Here is a 23,126-nt window from a genome sequence, read left to right as displayed (position 1 = left end):
TAAGGTAAATGGTCTGAGACTATCATTGGAAGTGAGCAGTAGTAAACTGCTTTTAGACGTTGTACTATTGAATTTAATGGAAAACATCTAGGGTGGATAAGGTATTTCAGAGCTGAGAAACTAGAGCTAAAGGATCTTACACAAATTTGAAAGCCCTTCCGGACTGAACCTCCCACTGTTGTTCTTTATGGCTGTTGAAGAGTACGGAGGGAACAGGTTTAACAGTTCCCTTTGTGCTTCAACAAAGTACCCTAACACTGTTGCACCTTGAAAGGATTTCCACCAAGCTTTCTTGAAAAGTCACTTCTTTAGTTAGGCAGGAATAAAGTAAATTCCAGAATTACGTAGCCTTTAGGTAAGACAATCATTTTAGGTTTTCCAGACAGCAGATGTAACCAGTGTAATTTAAAAAACCCTAGGGGTTTTTAATTGATCAGACTGTAGATTTTTAATGATGGTTTTCTGAATGAATGTGGTTTTTCTCTTTTCTAATCTCCCTTCCTGGTTTGGATTCCTATTGTGTAATAGGCATGCATAGTTTAATTTCCCTAGCTGTCTTATAGCAGTTTTTCTCTAGCTGCCTCCATCCCCTCCCAGTGGGTCACTTCTCCCTTGGCCTTTGACACATTGGATGAGCTCAAAGGCTTTTCTTAGTTTAAAATGGACTTTGGCTTTTCTAGGTCATAAAGGTTTTTTGTTGTAGTTTCTTTAGCCTTTGTTGGCTGAATGTAGCACTTGGTTTTCAATATTTTGTAACAGAAAATGACAAATTGCTTTGGTTCATTTTCTAGAATGGAAGTCCCTGCATTTAGCAGATGGTGTTAAAGGTTCTTAGAAGTGAAGATTGACTCTTTCCTTTGTTACTGGTAGAGCTGAAGTTTGTTTTACTCGCACATTGTACATATGCCCAATGTTTTCAAATGCCTTAATTGTTTAAAATCTCTGGCTTCAAAGGTTTTTGGGGAAAGGTAGGTTTACCTCACGTTTTTGTGTTTCCATTGGTAGTACTACCCTAGCTGCCTCAGAGGTTTATTATGGTGCCATGGCTGTTAGCTTTTACAGAGTGCCACAAGATTCATTTGAAAATTGCAGTTTCCATTCTCCCTAAGGTGGTAAAATTAGCTACAGTGTAGTTATCATTTCCCTGAGCATGTGTTCCTTGCCACACATTAGTGTCCACACAGGCAGCAAATGTGAAAATGCAGCTTGCTTTGAGGCTTCCGTGTTTTCTAGCACGCTCTGACAACAAAAGCATTCTGTTGAAACCCCTGAGATTTTGCAGATCTACAAATGAGCTCTTGTAACAGAACTCAGCAGCCTTTTTCTGACCCTCTCCCGCCTCTTACCCCGTACCGCTTTAGCAAAGTGATATCTTGAGCCATTAATAATTTTTGTGTGTGTGTTTTTTAATCCTGAAGATCTACACAAACCTCTTCCGATTTGTCATCTGATTTGTCCCTGCAGGTGTAGTTGTATCGTGTACCTTATTTTACTTTTTAGATACTTGTTGCACAGGCAGACACTGCTGTGTTTAGAAAATTCTATTTTAGTTCGGCAAAACCAGTCTGTATCATGTGCCAAACTGATTTAAAATAAGTTCACATGTTTATTGAATTAAAAAAAAATGGAACAGCTTCCATCCAGCTGCCCAGTCCCAGTGTGAGTGTGTGCCCATGCATGGTAGAATCCAGTAGATCATGCAAAAGAGAAGAAAAATGTTTTCCTGCAACATGAACTCTTCTAGAAGGATCATTATATAAAAAAAAAATAGTTGCAGAGGATCTCACCGTCAGGGCTTTGTTCTGGTTGCCCGTGCTGGGTAAGCCTGTAAAGCAAAGCCGGCCTCTTGTGTTCCATGTGCTGGAATCAGGCGGCCTGGGGGTTATGGTGGATCCCTTCATGGAATGTGCACAGGAGAAATGCACCTTTGAAATACCAGGGCCAGGCACGGTGTCCTCCCAGGGTTCATGGCCGCGGTACCTCCTGAGGTCTCCTAAGCATATTCTCCTCCCCAGCATCTGATCCCTCCCCCTTCCTTCATCGCTCTCTTCCTATCCTCAGGAACAAGAGTTTCCAAGAAAATACAATTTAGTTTGGACAGATAAAGATTCAGATGGACTTGTGCAGTGTTTTAAACAGCATCCCCCTTCAGCCCCCCAGCCCCCGCCACCAGGTCTAGAACCTGTGCCAAGTACAGTTCACTGATCTCTTACCACAGCTGTGATGGAGATTTGCCCGAGCCCTTTCTAAGGAAGCAGTTAAAGGCTGTGTATAAGTAAGTAAGTGCCATACCTGCTAGGTGTGTGCTCCGTATTTGTAAACAGAACCAGCTGTGAGTTCTTGGAGCCCAGACCTCCTTGGTGCTGGAGTGATCTGGGAGCGGTGGAGTACAGTGGAGAGACTCAGTCCTGAGTCCTGATTCCAGCAGCAGAATTGCCAGGTAGTTAAGTTCTCTGAATTCCATCTCCTTCCGTATAAGGGGGTAAGGTTGTTTGCAGGAACTATTATCTGTAAGTACAGCTTAGATCTGTCAGATGTAGTAGCAACTGACGTTCGGAAAGTAGGGCATCATTAACTCCAAAGCAAAGTACTGTACAGTCTCTTATATCATGATCAAGCAAAAGCTCTGGGGGCATTCACAGAAACTGACCGTATGTAAGAAAATAACCCAAAGAATTACTTAAAACCGTAAAATATTGTTGAAGATCCTCAGTTTTCTGTCTCCTGTGGTGACGAACAGGAAAGTGTTGCGTGGCAGGGAGCATTAGGGAGGCTTTCAAGGAGATAAATGTGTCGGCGCTCCCTCCGTTTAACCCGTGTCTGTGACGATCATTTTTAATCACTGATATCTGGCTGTTGTGGGTACTCAGATTAAATTTACAATCTTTTGTTTTCCAGTTAACATTATGATAGAAAATCCCCAGGTAGTCTCAATATAAATTATCAAATAATTTTTATGTATCACCTTTAAGTAGTCTTATTTCAATCTCATGAATTACAGATATTTCTGTTGATGCCATGTGAGTTTAAAAAAAAGCTTTAACCATCTTGGCAGTAGATCGCTTCTGATTCCTTGTCACTAAGTGTTAGAACATTCAGATTCAGCCTTGAAGTAACACTATGAATGCTAACTACCCCTAGTCTGTATTATATTAATGTAATAGATACAAATGTTTTAAAGCTCTACATGGGAAAAAAGATGGCACAGACACAGCCCATAAAGATCCGGGGATAAAACCCCCAAATTGGATCTTTCTTAGTGTGTTCCTTCAGTTGTATATAATAGTACTAGATGTGCTGGTTTTCATCAGCAAACTGGAAGACACACTTGAACTTATTAGAATCCCGTTCCAGTGACCTACTTAGTACCTGGGTGGACCCACGTGAGAACTGGATCCTGAGTCTACACAGAAAAGCCTAAGGTTTTGGTACCCCTGCCAGAGTGGTGGGGGAAGCCCACAGCATGGCTGAATGCCTTTTGCATGCTCATGATGCGTTCCTCAGAGGCAAGCCTTTCCTGACTTTCTGCTTGCCTGGGGTGAGGTCCTGAGACCACCTTGGGCTCTGGTCTTTCCTTCCCTCTCCAGGGGACAGAGCTGGAGTTGCAGCCCTTCCTTCCCTCTCTGGCTGGTGGTTTTGGATCAGCCACATACTCTGCTTTCTCAAACTGGCCGCACCTAGTGTCTAGTGCTTTACTATCAAACAAGGGCTTGATGTTTATTAGAGAAAGAAATCCTGCAGGCCCTTTCTTTAAGTCCATCTTCTAAAAACCAAGTAAGTTGAAGTGTCAATTCTGTATCAAGTAAAAGGGATTGGTTTTATTGTACATTATTTCCTGGAGTCTCTGATGCAGCTTCAGTGTATGCCCTGTTTATTTTCTGCAGACAGCAGTTCTCCAGCAAAGCAGAGAAAGGAGGAAAAGTATATTTTTGAGTCGAAGAGCAGTCGAGGAGAACACCCAGCTCCAGAAGCAGGTAAATGTGTGTTTTGGAAACTCTTGCCACCGGGTGAAGACAGGTGCGGGACTTTTAACCACTGTGCCACAGGATGAATGTTGTCCAGACAATGTGATGCCTCGTGAGTGGCTCCACTAGCAGAAGTGACAACCTTGGACGGGTCCTAACTCTGGATCTCAGTTTCTGCATTGATGAGATGAGGACGGTAACTGCAACTGCCTTACAAGGTTGTTAGGGAGAAGAAATGGACAGTTCATGGGAAGCATTTAGAGCCCTGCTTGCCTGCATGATGAGCCACCTTTATAAATGATGGCCATCGTTCCTGAGTTACCTACTATTCAGAAGGGGTAAAGGGGGTTGGGTGTGCTTATGTACAGCAGACAGACTGCCACTCGAGATGCTCACATCCTGTAGCAGGTGCCTGGATCCTAATGCACACGTTGAAAGGCAGCAGTGACTCAAGGAGCTCATCTTGCTATCCATGTGGGAGATCCTGAGTTCTAGGTTCCTGGCTTTGGCCTGGTGCGGCCTGGTGCAGGCTGCTGGGGAGTAAACCAGCAGATAGGAGATCGCTCCATCTGTCTCTGCCTCTCAAAAGGAAAGAAGCAAGGCCTGGCGCGGTAGCCTGGTGGCTAAAGCCCTCATCTTGCATGCACCAGGATCCCATACGGGCACTGGTTCTAATCTCAGCTGCTCCACTTCCCACCCAGCTCCCTGTTTGTGGCCTGGGAGAGCAGCAAAGGATGGCTCAAGGCTCTGGCCATTGCAGTCACTTGGGGAGTGAACCAGTGGACGGAGGATCTTTCTCTCTGTATCTCCTTCTCTTTGTTAATCTGCCTTTCCAGTAACAATAAATAAATCTTAAAAAAAAAAAACAAAAAGGAAAGAAACAAGATTTACTAATAAAAATAAAACAGTATGAGAATGCCTCATTGTCTGTGATGACAGAAGACCATGAACTGGAGGAATTTAGGCAGTGCAGGGACTGCTTACCCTGCTTCTGTAATTTTGGTAGATCTTAATCAGAAAGAAGATGCTTTGGACATAGTTCTGTAGAAAGGCAGGCTTAGTCCTCTGTATCCTACAAACTAATTCATAAAGATGTAGGAAAGCAACATACGATTCTCATAGATCTAAACATTGGAAAACACTTTTGATGCCAGAAGTCTTTTTAGTATCTAGACAATATTCAAATTCAATTTTTAGACAATAGGTGTCTGAGAATAAGGCAGACGTCACTCCCTGGAAGCCCCTCTGCTGGTCTGCTGGCCTCGTGGACTCAGCCGGTCTCTTCCTCCATCGATCTGGAAGGAAAGCAGCCTGCCTCTTGCCACCATGCAGGGATGGGTCTGGCAAGTCTCAGTTCCTGTTAGCCAGTGACCACTCTGCTTGCAGGCCCTTGTGAACACCACTCCCATCGTGTGAACGGAATGTGTAATTCAGTCACCTTAACTGGGTATGAGGACATTATCATGGTGCATTTCAGAGGAAGATGGTAAACTTCCAAATCTCAAAGTAGCCAAACTAAAAACACAGAAGAAACTATGGGAACCAAGGATTAAAAAGTAGACAATAACTTTGGATATTCATCAAATAACTTTAATGGGAGAATTCCTCTTCTGCATCTTTGAGAGTCATATTTGATGGCCTGGCACCTTGTATCTGGTTTGGCAGGTTGGAATGTTGTCTTAGCTTGTTGGCTCATTGTTAGTCTAGGATTAGAATAGTTAAATCTGAGCCCTGGAGTTGGGGTTGGGTCTCCCAGCCCAGACCTTCTCAGCCTCCACACTAACTTCTCTTCGAACTAGACAGACGCATCTTGAGGTCTGGAAGCTGTTGTCTTAATTTCCTGCCCCCTGGATAGGTAGACCTGAGCTGACTGTTGAGTTTCAGTTCCTAAGAAATGGCTTAGGGCTCCTGGGATTTCTGCCTCCCTTAGCTTGCCCAAGCCCCTGGCACCTTCATCTGCAGTGCAGTGGCAGTGCTAGCACCTACGGGAGCTGTTCAGCTAATGCCTGCAAGTGCTTGTCGTGTGGGAGGTGGCGGCCATCCCTGGTTCCGGTCACTGACGCCTCCTGTTGGCCTCTAACCTCTTCACAGGTGCCGTGCTGCCCCTGGCCTTGGGTCTGGCTATCACTGCTTTGCTGCTTCTCATGGTCACCTGTCGACTTCGACTGGTCAAACAGAAACTTAAAAAAGCTCGTCCCATTACGTCTGAGGAATCCGACTACCTCATAAATGGGATGTATCTATAATAAATGTAACCTAAGAAGCTTGCGACAGGGACATGTTTCAATTCCAGTTTATGCATACATTAAGCTCTGGCATTTACAACTGCTTTATCCATTTTTTTCTTTTTTTGAATGGCCTAGATTCTGCAAATCTCAAATCGTTGTCTTTGTTGTAGAAAAATGTTTTTCTTAGGACGTATGTGAAATATTTTAAAACTTAGCAAGTCGTAGAGTGAAACACTTTTGCAAATCTAATTCTGATTTACATATATTGTCCATGAAAATAGAAATTTGTAGTTAGCCAGGGCAAAAGGTCAGTCTATGCAGAGGTGAATTCCAGGTTGGAGGGCAGTACTGACTTTTTGTGTTTTAGGAGCCACCTGTTGGCCCCTTTAGTACAGCGTTCCCTGGTTCTGTGGCCCAGATCTTTCCCCCTTCAGAATCCGTGGTTGAGAGTGGATCTCAAGAGAACTTCGTCCATTAGTGAGAAGTTATCAATGGCAAGGGCGTCTGAGTGTAACTTCAAGGAAGGTGACTCTGGAGTCCTCCCAGTACCTGTGGTATCAAGGCATGTAGGTGGCTGTTCCCTTCAGCTGATTTGAAAGGAAAAGCTCAGAATTTGGATGGCTGCTCCCTGGTCCAAAACATAACAATCCACTGATAACCATCTTTCCCCAGGAGTCTTTGTGGGTGAAAGAGAAACATGTAAGTTAAAAAGGAGAAATCGAGAGGATCCCTGGTCATAGCTTTTGTAAAATTGTCACTGTGTCTAAGTGTCAGCAGGTTCCTCCATGCAATGGAATGAGCCAGCTCTTATTTTTTAATATTATTAAGTGTTCTAAATGGGTAAACGCCAAAGCCAGGTTCATGTACTTCAACAGTGGGAGGGAGCGATCTTTGAAATTCACCCTTCTAGACAACGGGCACATCTAGCTTAGGATCATTCCCCATGTCATCCCCATCCTCCCTTGATACCAGGTTATACACACTCTAGAAATTATTGTGCTAGAGGAATGTATAGTTTAGTGCCTGTCCATGATCACATAAGGTGTTTCTTTTCTGTTTGTTTTTACCTTAAGTGGAAAATCTTAAAACAGTTGAAAAACGCTCCAGGATCTACTACTCTTTATTTTTAGACTCAAACTGAAAGAAGGTTGTTCCTTTGATAAAGGGTTTGATTTGGGGGGCGAGGGGAAGGTGGTTTAAGCCAAAATATATTCACAAAAGGAAAGTTCGTTCTAGAAGAACAAAATAATTGTGTAGCATTTTTGTTCCTTGAGAAATTCTAGCAATTCTTTGGAATTGAGTGAATCTAAAATTTTCAAGGGCAGTTTAAAGTGAACTGCGTGAATGAACTTGATGTGTATCCTCTGTAGTGTTGTGCAGATTGTTTTTATATAGAGAGATCATCTATAGCCATATCTAATAAAATAAAAACTGTTGAGGCATGCTTTGTTCAGCATATCTTTTATACATGAAAACATTGCAACACAATTTAGTGTCACTATGGCATTGAAATACTTGAGAAAGGTGCCCCATATCTATGTAAGCAATATTCCTCTAATAAATTGTATTTTGTTCTTAAGCCTTTTTAAAACCTTTTACTACCAGTCTGTAAGCTGCTGTTGACTGAGCGCTTCCCGTATTATTTAGATCCAATCATCCCAATCCTATTTAGCAAAGGAGGAAACTAAACAGAAAAGCAGCTCACCCAGCGTCACATGAAGCATGTTGTGGGGCGGGGGTGGGGGGGGGGACTTAAGGCACACAAAAATATTTTCAGATAGAATGGGATTTTTAAAACATTCTTCTTACATATGATTATATGATTCGAAGAGTTCTACATCTAAGACATTAATTTTGGGGGGCAGGTGTTGCAGTGCAGTGAGTTCAACTGACACTACAGAGGCCCACATTGACATCAGAGTAACACTCAGGAGTTCCAGCTGCTCTGCTGCCAATCCAGCTTCCTGCCAGTGAATCCAGAGGCAGCAAATGATGGCCCAAGTGCCTGGATCCCTGCTGCCCCAGTCAGTGAGAGATGCACATGGCATTGCCATCTCCTGGCTTCAGCCTGCCCTTCACCTGGCCTCTGCGAGCAGGTGAGGGATACGCCAGTGGGTAGGTCTGTTCTTGCTTTCCTGCTCTGCCCTTCTAGCAGGAGAAACGAAACATTCTGAAAAAAAAAAAAACTATCTCGGAGGGAAAGGTGTCCACAGTTTCCCTCTGAAGCACACTTGTGTTTATGTCTCACGTGTTTCCTAAGAAGGCCTACAGAAACCCTCAGGAAAATGCTCCAGCCTTCCACAGCATCTTCATGTTTCTAGTGTCCAAGAAGCAAGAGTTGGCCCTCCCAATGTCTTCAAAACCGAGGCCCTGGCTCAGTGGTTCCCCGGCAGGTTCTGCTCTCTACACAGCAGCTCGTGGAGGCAGGTGATACTGAAGGTCTTAGCTGGATTTCTCCTGCACACACCATGCGTGCCCCAGAACGCATGGCCCCTAAACCACGCCATCTCAGCCTGCAGCTGTAACCAGGACCCCGTCAGTTCCAGTGTAACCAGTCTCATGTTCAGTTGACATTCTTGGGGAATCGTGTCCCTTTATTCGTAGTGGAGCTATTTCAATCATTTGCTTTCAAATCTCCAGATTAATTACAAGTTCTTGCTATTAAAACTAGATGAGGCTGCCTACCAAGGAACTGCCGGGGCTGAGTATAAACAGGGGAAAGCTTAGTTTGCAGTTTGCTGTTCACGGATGTCCCGCTTGCTGCCTTTCTAACCACCTTTGTGGGTATTGGCCCCGTGCTGCAAGCGATTTTGCTGTCCCAGAGTATGGTATTCTGCAAATAAGGTGCATATTATAAGTTATGGCTGCTTTTATAGCTAGCTTCTTTGAAATTCTTTGGCTAAATATGCACCCACCAATGGTGAAAATAAAGTCTGACATCCCAGAGCTCTCTTCAAGGATGAGTTGGAGTTTCCACATTTGCTTTGTTTAGGTCAAAGTATGTTTGTCTTCCTACCTCCTTTATATCTCAAAGTACATCAGTTTTCAAACTGGAGTGTAAATCACAAAGAGATCAACTTACTCAAATTTCTCTTTAGAAAGTTACTTCAGGGGCTGGTGCAGTGGCATAGCATATTAATCCTCAGCCTGCAGTGCTGGCATCCCTATGGGTGTTAGTTCTAGTCCCAGCTATTCTTTTGATCTAGCTCCCTGCTTATACCTGGGAAAGCAGCGATGATGGCCCGTGGCCTTAGGCCTCCAAACTCACATGGGAGACCTAGAATCAGCTTGTGGCTCCCAGCTTCAGACTAGCCCAGCTCTAGCCATAGAGACCATTTGGGGAGTGAATCAGTGAATGGAAGCTCTCTCCTCTCCTGCTCTCCCTTTCAAGTAAAATGAGTTATTTTTAAAAATTAGGAAACTCCTGAGAACAAATTTCAATTGCAAAAATAACTTTAAAATTTTGGAGGAAAAATATACTGATCATTGATATTATTTTTTAAAAGATTCTAACATTTTCATTTTTATATAATCATCAATTCATGACCAAACAACCAAAAATCCAACTAAATCAAGTAGCCTCAGGTGAGTCTCTGGAGATTTGTGTACAGAATAGAGAAATCAGAACCCTGAGCTGTGTACCGGAGCGTATGCGTGTGAAGGCGGGCGAGGCAGCAGCAGCCGAGACTCCCTGACACCCATCTCTGACTCCCTGGCCTGTTTCCCCAGCTCCAGCGCCCGCCTCCTTGACTGCTCAGGAGCTCCAAGGTTCCAAGAGGGCCAGGACTTTTTTCCCCAGAAACTATCCTTCTCATAATTGTCTTAAAATGTATTATGTGCTTGCGGATGTCCTTGGTCTTCGGATCAAACGAGTGGCTGATGTCCTGGCCCGCGACCTCCACGATGGGTTTCAGCAGCAGGTTCCCCTTGTACTCCTGTGCCAGCGGGGTCAGCTCGTACCTGTACCCCAGGCACGACACCCAGAGGTCCTCGGCCTGGTTGTGTACGGCCACCTCGCCGGCATAAAAAAGCCACGCTTGAAATACTCAAAGTCGGGCCCAGCCCCCGGCGCAGCATGGCTGCGGCTCCACGGCAGCGGACACACTTCAGAATCCATTTTTAAGACACTTTAGCGTAGGTACTTATAACCAATGTAAGGTATTGGTTTTAAAAAATGATGGCAGCTTTTTAACATTAAAAATGGGACTGCCTGGACAGTGGTAATGGATGATTTCCCCCAAATGTCATCGCCTGGACCGTTCAAAGTGTACAGTTTCTGAAACTGTTAAAGCAGGCTTCTCAGTAAGTTGGAAAGCTAGGCTGGCCTTTTGTTTAGACAACCACTAGACTTGAACTTTTTGAAATACTTTCATTGTTTCCCCTTATGTAAGAGAACAATTCTTGGTAAGGAAATATACAGCATCAAAGTTTTAGCAAGCATAGGCACCACATACAGGAGATGTTTCTTATCTAATCTACACAAATACAAGCCAACTTCAAAATGGTCACGGGAAATTGTAATTGATTTTTATACTCATTCCCCATGAACTTTCTGAAGAACGGCTTGTTCATAAATTCAACTCTCAACACTGGCATTGTGGCAGATTGGGTTAACCTGCTGTCTGCAACACTGGCAGCCTGTGTAGCTGCTGATTCAAACTGCAGACAATACTAATACACCTGGAAAAGCAGCAGAAGATTGGCCTGAGTCCCCATGTAGGAGACCTGGATGCAATTCCTGGCTGTTGGCTTACGCCTTGCCATGCCTCAGTCACTGCGGCCATTTGGGAAATGAACTACTGAGTGGAATAGCTCTCTTTATACATATAAATGACTCAATAAATTGAATCTCTTTCTAAAAAAAATTTTTTTTATTGGAAAGTCAGATTTACAAAGAAATGGAGAGACAGACAGAAAGATCTTCCATTCTCCGGTTCACTCCTCAAATGGCACAAAGGCTGGAGCTGAGAATATCCAAAGCCAGGAGCTTCTTCCGGGTCTCCCACATGAGTGCAGAATCCGAAGGCTTTGAGCCATCCACTACTGCTTTCCCAGGTCACAAGCAGGGAGCTGGATGAGAAATGGAGCAGCCAGGATATCAACCAGTACCTGTAAGGGCTCCCAGGACATCCAAGGCAAGGACTTTACCCACTAGGCCACTGCACTGAACCCAATAAATTAAATCATATATAGCTCTCGTAAAGAAAATATCTTAGACTTGTGAAAAATTAATTATTTCTCTATTACTGGAACACCCTTGAAATTAATCTTACTTGTTCAACATCCAAAATTTTAATTCATGAAAACATGAAGTCTAGAGAGAATCAAGATGTTGGCAAAGGGTGCAGACATGTTTGAGATGACGGAAAATTATCAGACAAGGTAAAGAACAGAGAGCAGATTACAGAAAAACATAGGGATCAGGAAGTCAACAAGGAGGTACCTGGAGAACCCCTGAACACAGGGAAGAGGTGACGACAACGGAACAGAGTTACAGGGAACAGAAAACCCACCAGCCACCGTTGAACTGTGATCCGGACTCCAGCGACAACCAGAGATCCAGAGGCGGCCACAGATCTGCCCTTGCGGCAGCCAGGTAGGTGCTTGGGTTCGCACGGGGAGCTTGGGAGGTGAAGGCAGGCTGGGACTGGCCAATCCTGCCAAATACTTTGGCCCAGCAAGGAACGGAAAGAGAGCTGTGGACTGCGGGGCAGACTGGTAATGGGTTGGAGCTAACAGCCCAGGGATGAAATGCCGGAGTGGGCACATTTCCAGCTATGGTTTATCTACTCCATGGAATACCACTCAGCTATTAAAAAAAAATAACGAATTGCAGTTCTTTGTGGCCAAATGGGCCCATCTGGAAACCATTATGCTAAGGGAAATGAACCAATCCCAAAAGGTTAGATACCACGTTTGCCTTAAGATGAAATGATGTCAATCCAAAAAACAGTACCTGTAAATTGTAATATTATTTCAACCTCAAACAGCCTGTATCACATGCAATAAGATATTGTGATGTAAGCAATGAACCAATAATCAATGTAAGTCTGACTGCTAATGATCTATATCAAAGAACTGTAATACCTAATACACTTTTAATACCCTATGTTACTCCGTAATGGGGCGGGAGAGCAGAGAAATTTTTGACCTCCTCAGAATGTGTGAGGAAGAAACTAAGCATAACCTATCAAGAATATAACAGATAACTAGGCCCCAGCATGATAGCGTAGTGGTTAAAGTCCTCGCCTTGCACATGCTGGGCTTCCCAACATGGGCACTGGTTCTAATTCCGGCAGTCCTGCTTCCCACCCAGCTCCCTGCTTGTGGCCTGGGAAAGCAGTCGAGGAAGGCCAAAAGCCTTGGGACCCTGTACCCGTGTGGGAGACCTTGATGAGCTCCTGGCTCCTGGCTTCGGATTGGTTCAGCTCTGGCCATTGCAGTCACTTGGAGAGTGAGCCATCAGACAGATCTTCCTCTCTGTCTCTCCTCCTCTTTGTATATCCATCTTTCCAATAAAAAAGTAAATAAATCTTAAAAAAAAAAAAAGAGAATATAACAGGTAACTTATAGATAACAGACTCGAATCAGCATTAGACAGTAGCAAAACTATAAAGACATACGGGGGGATCAAGAGCGATCCTGATAACCTCTTAACAGGTGGTAATATGTGCAGAGCAGGTGGACAGGAGGAGGCTTGTATCCCAACCCTGGAGACTCCCGGATCCTCACCAAGGACTATCAGTACGGGCACCAAGGGCTACATCCCAACAGCCAAGGAGACCATGGGGAATTGGAGTACCTTTGGAGGCCGAGAACTCTGAGGTCATCCACTCCATTTTGGATCACCTACATAGGATGGAAGAAGCCCAAATCCTTCCTCACAGGATCTAATGTTATCGGACAACAGCCAGGAGCCCTGAGCAGTCCGCAGAAACAAGAACAGTAAACTTCCTTCAGGACTAAGGAGAGAAGCTTTCTCTGGTCCTTACTTATTTCCAACTTTGGATCCCCACCCTCTCTTGCAATGACCATCAGGGTCACTCCGGAGCACCACCCCCCCCTCCCAAAAAAAAATTAGATTAGATAGAGACCAATAAGCAAAGCTTAGAACCAGACAGGAAACGGTCAGTGTGGACTCACACATACCTTACTAGGTAGGACACAAAGATTAGTTACTCCTCACTAAACTATTAAAGATTTCTCTGCACACCCCCCTAAAACTGTTCTGCGCCTCAACTGTTGACATATGCCTTGTTAGAGTTATAAGCCAGTTTGGACTAGCCTAAAATGTGCCAAGTTCAGTAAAAATAATGCTTCAATACTATAAACTGATAAATATAAAAATGAAAGTAGACATGAGACAGCTGAATAGTACCCTATAGCCATTTTAAGGTGCATAGAAGCCGGTAGTATATAAACTAAAACTGAAATGTCAATGAAACAGTCACAGGATGTGAATAAGAACTTGCACTTTCTAACATATTGGTCACTCAATACCATGTCAATTAATTCCATAGTGTTGCAAATTGATGTGGACGTTTTGTTGTGGGTTTTCACTGGACGGGATGATATTCTGCCAGCTCTGCTTTCAGACCAGGGATGGTCTCCCAATGAAACTGCTGAATTTATCTGGGCAATAAGATGCTGGACTCTATGCATTGTACATGCTTGCAATGAAGCAATCATGACTGGATTTGAACTGTAATACTGCAACAAGGTGGAGGAACCCACCATGGGAGGAGGGGAAAGGGAGGGGTTGGAGAATCCCAGAGACTATGAAATTGTATCATAAAATGAAATGAAATAAAATAAGAAAAAGTAATGTGGTATACTTAAATAAGAGACTGACAGAATTATGATTCCTTATAAAGAACTGCACTATTGTAACAAAATGGAAATAATCTGATGGGGGTGGGAGTTTGGGGGGAATCCCAGCCTATATGAAATTGTACCACGCAATTCAAAATTCAAAATAAAAATATATTAAAACAAAAAAATAAATTTATTATGGATGCAAAAAAAATTTACTTTTTTATTGGAAAGGTGCATATACAGAGAGGAGGGATTAGAACCAGTGCCCATATGAGATCCTGGCACGCTCAAGGCGAGGACTATTATGCTATTGTGCCAGGCCCAAGGCTGTTGTTCTAACTCATACCAGTTGTTGACCTTGTTACATCATGGCTTCTCAATTATGGAAGTGTATAATGATGGAGTACTGGGGTCTACCATATCCAGATGTGGGGCTATAATGCAGCATGCATTCCTGGTTCCGGACGAAAGATGGATTCCCAGTGAGACTGCTGGACAAGTGTAGACAATGGGATGCTGGACTGTCTGACTTTGTCTGTACCAGCAATGTTGGGGTATACTTAAATAAGAGACTAATGGAATTATGATTCCTTATGAAGGATTATACCACTGTAGTAAAATGGGGAAAATCTGTCAGGGGGTTGGGAGTTTGGAAGGAAATCCCAGTCTATACAAAATTGTACTACATCATTCAAAAATTCAAAATATATATATATATATATTTATATATATATATATAAATGAAATCTAGGAGCAACGTGAAAGTATTTTTCAAAAACCATTTGTAACTGTATAACCATGTGCCACCAAGTTCATCTATTTCAACTAATAAACTTCAATCAGAATGCAAGCTCCTTCAGAGTGATGGTTGGCTTCTATCCACAGATCCTAACAGAAACATACTCAAGAACATATTCCTAGTGGCAATGAAAGATAAAAACTTATTTTGTTCAGACCCAAAAGTAATTTTGAAGTCTTAAAAATATTTGATCTTTGCAATCACCCCAAATGACATGGAATCCTGCACACACAGCCTTCTGTTGGAATTCAGAAGTGTAAAAAGCAACTTAAGCCAACAACAAATACTCAAATAGGGCACAAAACTTCTGACCACCCAAGAATATAAACTTGTAAAAAAGATGCATACGGGCCCGGCGTGATGGTGCAGTGGTTGGGGTCCTCACCTTGAACGTCCAGGATCCCATATGGGCGCCAGTTCTAATCCCGGTAGCCCCGCTTCCCATCCAGCTCCCTGCCTGTGGCCCGGGAAAGAAGTGGAGGACTGCCCAAGGCTTTGGGACCCTGCACCCACGTGGGAGACCCGGAAGAGGCTCCTGGCTTCAGATCGGCATAGCATCGGCCGTTGCGCTCACTTGGGGAGTGAATCATCGGACGGAGGATCTTCCTCTGTCTCTCCTCTCTGTATATCTGCCTTTCCAATAAAAATAAATCTTAAAAAAAAAGATGCATACACAATTCTTGAAAAAACATATTTTAAAAGTGATAATCAAGATTTACTTAAGAGTCTCAAAACAATGGCCCAGTGGCTAAATCCTCATGTTGAAGGCACTGGGATCCCAAATGAGCACCAATTCTAAGCCTGGCTACTCCACTTCCCACCCAGCTCCCTGTTTGTAGCCTGAGAAAACAGTAGAGAATGGCCCAAAGCCATGGGAAACAGAGGCTCCTGGCTCCTGGCTTCAGATTGGCTCAGCTCCATCCATTGCAGCCAATGGGGAGTGAACTGCAGATGGAAGTTCTCTGTTTCTCCTAATCTGCAAATCTGCCTTTTCAATGCACATAAATTATTTAAGAGTGGGAGTGCTGGGGCTATTGCCATGGCTACATAGGCTAATCCTCCACATTGAAGTGCTGGCATCCCAAATGGGCACCAATTTGTATCCCGGATGCTCCACTACCAATTTAGCTCCCTGTTTATAGCCTGGGAAAGCAGCAGAGGATAACCCAAGTCCTTAGGACACGATACCCATGTGAGAGACCAGGAAGAACCTCCTGGCTTCTGATTGGCTCAGCTCTAGCCGTTGTGGCCATGTGGAGAGCAAACCAGCAGATAGACAATCTTTCCCTCTGTCTCTTCAATTCTGTAGTGCTAGTTGTGTTCATTGTAGAACTGGTGATATTTCCTCAAGTTCCAGGACCTTAAGAAAAACTACAGTCCGGGCTGGCACTATGTGTATCAGATAAAGCCACTGCTTACAGTACAAACATCCCATATGGACACCAGCATCCTGGATGCTCTACTTCGGGTCCAGTTTTCTGCTAAAGCCCTGGAAAAGCAGAGGAAGATGGGCTAGGGCCTTTTGTCTGCACCAACATGGGAGACTTGAAAGAAGCTCCTAGCTCCTGGTTTTGGACCAGTCCAGTTCTACCAACTGTGGCCAATTGGAGAGTGAACCAATCTCTAACTCTGCCTTTCAAAAAACAATAAATGTCTTTTAAAAAAAGGAACCAAGATCATTTTACAAAACCATAACGTGAGACAAAATCTTGGGCCCAACATAATACCATAGCAGCTCAAGTCCTTGCCTTGCACATGCCAGGATCCCACATGAATATCAGTTCATGTCCCACTGCTCCCATTTCCCATCCAGCTTCCTGCTTGTGGCCTGGGAAAGCAGTCGAGGTCGGCCCAAAGCCTTGGGACCCAGCACCTGTGTGGGATACCTGGAAGAAGCTCCTGGCTCCTAGTTTTGGATCAGCTCAGCTCCAGCCATTGTGGTCACTTGGGGAGTGAATCAATGGACAGAAAATCTTCCTCTCTGTCTCTTCCGCTCTCTGTATATATGACTTTCCAATAAAAATAAATATATATTTTTTAAAAATCTTAGTGTTAACTCCCTTTTTATAAGCACATTTTACAGTCATCATATTAATAAGTCTATTTATAGATTAATTATTGTTTAGGGCATGGTTGTCCTTAACCCTAATGTTCCCTGACTTTTTTTTTTAATTTATTTTATCGGAAAGTCAACAGAGAGGAAGAGAGACAAAGTAAAGATCTTCCATCTGCTGATTCACTCCCCAAGTGGCCGCAACAGCTGGAGCCGAGCTGATCTGAAGCCAGGAGCCTCCTCCAGGTCGCCCATGCAGGTGTAGTCCCAAGGGCTTGGGTCATCATTGATTGCGCTCCCAGGCCAGAAGCAGGGAGCTTGTGCCCATATGCAAGGCGAGGATTTTAGCCACTAGGCTACCACACTGGGCCCACTTCCTTGATATTAATTCATTCACCCACTCATTTAGCATTTATTATCTGCTACAGAACAAGCCCTTGGCTATGTGGGAAATGATACAGTTCTTTGCCGTAAAGACATGTGAGCACATTCTACCACTGACTTTGGATTAATGCTGCTGCTCTACCGACTTGTGATCCTAAGCAATATTCTGGGTCTAGTGGATATGATGTATTTTTCTTCCAGATTCAAAAACCACCACTGCATCTTTTGCTCTGAACTTTATTTGGCAAAGCAGCACTGCATAAACTGTGCAGTGACAAGGACACGGTTTATACAGCATGTTAGATTCATATACATTACCAGCAGCAAATTAGAAACACAGAAAACAATACTAAGCTTCAAATCTCCTATTATTTTTACAGAGAGGAAAAGAACCATGTCAGTTATGTCCAATCTGAACAGCTCAGTGATTAACAGGACATCACCTGCCATCTGGAGTTTCGATATTTACAAATGCCTAAAGTGACAAAGCAGCTGACTGTATCTACAACATGCTATTCTATGACACCACATCAAAAGCTTTAAAAAGAAAGCTCATCTCTATGTTCTTAGTAGCATCTAACAGACATCCAAATACCAAGAATCTTAACTGGTAAATGGTGGTGTTATCTGATACACAGAAGAAATTTGATAAATTAACATCAGAACAGAATTAAGTGTTCAAGAAAAGGAAAAACACGCCTTAAACTCAATCATTAACTAAATTTTCCATTTTGCAGGACCCTTCTTTTTCTGTTTTAAAGTAAACTTGTGGCATGTGAAAGAAGTCACACACACAGTCTTACTCTGCAGCCTTCCTCTAGCAGTTGGGCTCCGTGCCTCTTTGAAGAATTAGCAAACCCTACAAAACCACACATTTTCATGCCGAAAATAAGGTGTGACAAAGTCCAAAACAAGCTGTGATGCTGTTGGTTTTCAAGAAGCTTTGAGGACTGAGATGAGCAATCCACAAATAGTCTAGGCTCGTCAAGCTGATGCTCTTACAATTCATCCCTGGGGGAGAAAGAGAGAAATGTGTGAGTAAAGCTTACACGCTGCAAATCTTGGCTAAGAACTTAGGTATAAATCCAAGTCAGCAAAGATGCACCAAGCCCCAGCATGGTACTAAAGACAAAAAATGAAAAGCAAGCAATCCCATGGCAAAGCAAAGGTGGAAGCCAGTCACTCTGCACATCCTTCCTGCTACTCCCAAATAAGTAATAAAACCTTGTGGACCTGGGTTGTTTACTTTTTATTGCTAAAGAAAAAGAATTTGTACATGCAAGAACATGTTGAGCATAGAGTTTAAATGACATTTACTAGTACAGTCACAAAACTGGACAAAATTTCTTTTCCTCAGAGAATCTGTTAGCTTCTCTGAGTGGGGCAATCTCAACATAAAGTATCAGGGAGAAATTCATCAGTCCTCCTTCTACCCATGGCTAAGCTCAAAGGCAGCACTGACAACTCCAGAAGGAACCCTGCGCTGGGCCGTGCGTCACTGCACCAGGTCATGCAGCACTGTACAAAGCCATGCGCTGGGCCATGCAACATTGTACTTGGCCACATACTGGGCCAGTGCGGCACAGCACAAAGTCATGTGCTAGGCCGTGTGGCACTGAACCAAGACAATTTCATATGATATTTCAATTACACCTCAATGATGGCATAAGAGTGAAAAAAAAAAAAAAACACAACTGAAGATGAGTGCAAGAAAAGCCTACGCCCCTCACACCTGAGCGCAGTTTGAACGACAGAGACATCAGACATTCAACTGCTGTGTGGATAAAGAAGCATGTCTGCACTTAAAACATCAACTGTACATCTACACAGAGCAGGAGAACGCTAATAACTAATGGCCCTGGAGGAAAACATTTAACAATTCTTTGTACTAGTATAGCAAGAATTCTCTAATAAATTTTTTGGAAAAGTTATTAAATTCGAAGGGAAGGTAAAATCAAGAGATTTATTTTATAACCAAGTGGTGATTCAAACAATTCCCAGATAATCTGCTTTTTAAAAAATAAACTTTAGAAATTAGGCAAGAAAAAGTTTTAAAAATTGCTTTTCCCACAAATTGCTTTATCCTATTGCACTGGATTATCTTTCAGGTAATAGAGTACCAGTTCTGATGCCAGCTGGTATGTTCATCTTAAGGACTGGCTTATAACTCTCATAGCACAGCTTTTGCTTAAATTCATGCAAACATTAAATATCCAGTCCACAAAGAATTTAACTGCAAAATGCTCTATCCATAAACTAAAACAAACAACTTTCATGTTACACAGTTTTTCCTGATGATCACAATTCTTTTTTTTTTTTTTAAGATTTATTTATCTTTATTACAAAGTCAGATTTACAGAGAGGAGGAGAGACAGAGGAAGATCCTCCGCCCGATGATTCACTCCCGAAGTGACCACAACGGCCGGCACTGTGCCGATCCGAAGCCAGGAGGCAGGAGCTCATCAAGGTCTCACACACGGGTGCAGGGTCCCAAAGCCTTGGGCCGTCCTCGACTGCTTTCCCAGGCCACAAGCAGGGAGCTGGATGGAAAGTGGAGCTGCCGGGATTAGAACCGGCATCCACATGGTGCCTTCAAGGCGAGGACTTTAGCTGCTAGGCCACTGCGCTAGGCCCCTGATGTTCACAATTCTTTTTTTTTAAAGATTTATTTTTTATTATTTTTTATTGGAAAGGCGGATATACAGAGAGGAGAGACAGAGAGGAAGATCTTCCATCCGATGATTCACTCCCCAAGTGAGCCGCAACGGGCCGATACTATGCCGATCCGAAGCTAGGAGCCTCTTCCGGGTCTCCCACACGGGTGCAGGGTCCCAAAGCTTTGGGCCGTCCTCAACTGCTTTCCCAGGCCACAGGCAGGGAGCTGGAAGGGAAGCGGGGCTGCCGGGATTAGAACCGGCGCCCATATGGGATCCCGGGCGTGCAAGGCGAGGACTTAACCACTTGCGCCACCGCGCCGGGCCCCTGATGTTCACAATTCTTAACGATGTTTCTTATCTGTCTTTCATGAATAGATTATTAAAAAACAGTATCTGGTTTTTAAAAAGGTTCTTGAAAACATGTATAAGTATGTACTAAATATAGTCATTATGATAATAACTATGTAAATGTTTATTAGGTTTTATATAGTATAATTTTACATAATACAATTTGCTTATTAGGTTTTAATAATGCCATGCTATTAACATTTAGCCTAATATATCCTTATACAAAAACAAATGCAAAATTCCTAGCAGGAAGCAACAATCAAATTCATAAATATTTTCTAATAAGTTAGTGAGATTTTTTTAAAGCAGGCATTTTTCTTTCTATTTTGAAAGATTTATTTAATTTCCATTGCAAAGTCAGATATACAGAGAAGGAGAGACAGAGAGGAAGAGCTTCCACCCGATGATTCACTCCCCAAGTGGCTATAATGGCCGGTGCTGCGCTGATCTGAAGCCAGGAGCCAGGAGCTCTTCCAGGTCTCCACACAGGTGCAGGGTCCCAAGGCTTTAGGCCGTCCTCGACTGCTTTCCCAGGCCATAAACAGGGAGCTGAATGGGAAGCAGGGCTGCCGGGATTAGAACTGGCAACCATATGCAATCCTGGCACAGACAATGCGAGGACTTTAGCCACTAGGTTGCCATGTTGGGCCCAGTTAGTGCGTTTTTGAGGTTTAAAAAAAAAAAAGGCTTTATGTAGTTTGATAAAATATTGAGAGGCATAAAAAGAAATGTAAAAGGGACAATTCAGAATATGAAATGTAGGATCAGCTGGATTCTCTGGGGGCTACATTCTAAATGTAGAAATGCACAATTCATTCATAACATCTTCTTTTTCTTGTATGAAGGCATACCACCTAAGGAATAAATTAATATGAAGAGCTTAAAATATGAGAAACCCTGGCTGCTGTGGTCACTTGAGGAGTGAATTATCTGACAGAAGATCTTCCTCTCTGTCTCTTTTCCTCTCTATATATCTGACTTTGCAATAAAAATAAAAACAAATCTTTACAAAAAAAAAAAAAAAAAAAAAAACGAGAACCCTGAAACATTCCTGCTCTACAAACTAGGGAGCGACCTTGTTGCATTAATTCTTGTGGCTATTAAGAGCAAGAAAAGGGCCGGGTGGCATGGCCTAGCAGCTAAAGTCCTCACCTTGAACGCGCTGGATCCCATACGGGCACTGGTTCTAATCCCAGCAGCTCCACTTCCCATCCAGCTCCCTGCTTGTGGCCTGGGAAAGCAGTCCAGGATGGCCTAAAGCCTTGGGACCCTGCACCCGTGCGGGATAACCCAGAAGAAAGTCCTGGATCCTGGCTTCGGATCGGCACAGTGTCCGCCATTGTGCTCACTTGGGGAGTGAATCATCGGACGGAAGATCTTCCTCTCTGTCTCTCCTCCTTTCTGTATATCTGACTTTCCAATAAAAAAGAAGAGCAAGAAAAAAGCAAAGCCTTTGCTAGATTAGCAAAAAGTTAGACACATATGTAAATACTTATTTAAAATGAAATACCCAGTCTAATTGTGCTCCTTCACAACCTGCTCCCGCCAGCACAGCCAGAGCCCCTTTCTCACAGCAGCTGGATCAGTTCACAGCTTCAGTCACACTCCATTCCTGCTGCGAGTCTAAACTCCCTGCGCTCCGAGCGGCTGCCTGCCATGGTCTGTCTGGTTCTCTGACCCGACTACGCTCCCTGTGAGAACAGTCAGTTTCAAGTTCCAAACTGAAGATTCCTGGCGCCAGGACTGCCTGGCAGAGTGGGCACACAAACACTTGCGGAGTTGATGCATGATATCAAGGTCTTCAACACCGACAAACAGCTAACAGAACCAACTGCCGGAGAAAAGTAGGGCATGCCACTTTTCCACAGGCAATTTCTTTTTCTTGTCAAGGACAACTTAAGCATAGATTAGCCTAAAGGGGATAGAATACCGGGCACATAAAACTAGCGATCTATTCAAATACATTCTAGACCTAAATTTTAAAACCCCATATCTACTAGGGAAGAGGAAGCAGGGTAACTGAGAACTGGTTTCAGCCCACAAGCAGCACCTGAAGGCTGAGCCACGTGCCATGCTGGTAACAGTGAGGGCATGCCCAGGTGACTGCACAGTTGGACGTGACCTCCTCTGTCAGGACCTCCTTTCCCAGCCCTCCCGTGCCCTGGGCTTCCTGTCCTGGCTCTCAATGAGTTCTAGTAACATTGTGTCCCCTTCCCTGCTAGGCATAAACGGTAAAAGCTCCCAGCTGTTCCCCTGGCTATGGCTGGTCCCCAGATAAGTCACCATCCTTTACTGTTTCCCAAAAGCTTTCCCATTTTCCTGAGAAGACCTTCATTAAAGCCCTTGAAAACTCTTAAGTGCGATCCTTCCATACAATCATGTGAAGGCATAACCATATCAGAAACAAAGCCAAGGAAAGTCATTTATCAGCTGTCAGTAACTACAGCTGATTCTAGCTGGCAAGCCCAATAGCTTTTCGCATGATCTCTTAAAGCAGTGTGTATGCTCCAGACTAAAATTCAAGGAAAAGAACTATAATAATATTAGGTGAGAAATGAATGCAATGCCTAATCAGATTCTTAGAAAAGTCAGTCTGAATTTAGTAAAGTAAAATATAACTGTGAACAAACTACGGTCCATTACCATTTTTATAACTAAGCATTTACTCAAAAAGTACTTTTCCCCTTTCCAGAAAACAAAATTGAGAAGTTTATTAAACTTATAATCACCATTTACTTATTAAGAAAATAATCGTCTTAAAATATTGCTCCTGATGCCAAATGAAAACAGATTCCAGGACAAGGAAACTATAAAGCCTTTTTGACTCTGGTGTCTACCTTCAAATGAGTCTCAACCTGGCTAACGGCACCTGAATAT

At 43.4% G+C, this 23,126-nt stretch overlaps 2 protein-coding genes across 11 annotated transcripts in view; one reads left to right on the top strand and one right to left on the bottom strand.

Annotated features, from left to right (window-relative positions):
- The window catches only part of LRP11 (LDL receptor related protein 11), a 32,142-nt gene extending 25,859 nt beyond the window's left edge, over positions 1 to 6,283 (top strand). For both annotated transcript variants that reach the window (XM_040965363.1, XM_040965362.1), the window contains 2 exons: positions 3,885 to 3,974; positions 6,057 to 6,283. In XM_040965363.1, the coding sequence (XP_040821297.1) occupies positions 3,885 to 3,974; positions 6,057 to 6,211 (245 nt within the window). In that variant the 3' untranslated portion in view covers positions 6,212 to 6,283. The remainder of the gene's footprint in view (positions 1 to 3,884; positions 3,975 to 6,056) is intronic.
- Positions 6,284 to 17,465: 11,182 nt separating this feature from the next.
- PCMT1 (protein-L-isoaspartate (D-aspartate) O-methyltransferase) overlaps positions 17,466 to 23,126 on the bottom strand; it is a 41,841-nt gene continuing 36,180 nt past the window's right edge. For all 9 annotated transcript variants that reach the window (XM_040965180.1, XM_040965183.1, XM_040965181.1 and 6 more), the window contains one exon: positions 17,466 to 18,255. In XM_040965180.1, the coding sequence (XP_040821114.1) occupies positions 18,243 to 18,255 (13 nt within the window). In that variant the 3' untranslated portion in view covers positions 17,466 to 18,242. The remainder of the gene's footprint in view (positions 18,256 to 23,126) is intronic.

The sequence above is a fragment of the Ochotona curzoniae genome, unplaced genomic scaffold (genome assembly GCF_017591425.1).
Source record: "Ochotona curzoniae isolate NIBS_2020 unplaced genomic scaffold, NIBS_Ocur_1.0 scaffold_3890, whole genome shotgun sequence".
Lineage (NCBI taxonomy): Eukaryota > Metazoa > Chordata > Mammalia > Lagomorpha > Ochotonidae > Ochotona > Ochotona curzoniae.
The sequence above is the reverse complement of the archived record's forward strand: the minus strand, read 5'-3'. Positions and strand labels throughout refer to the sequence as shown.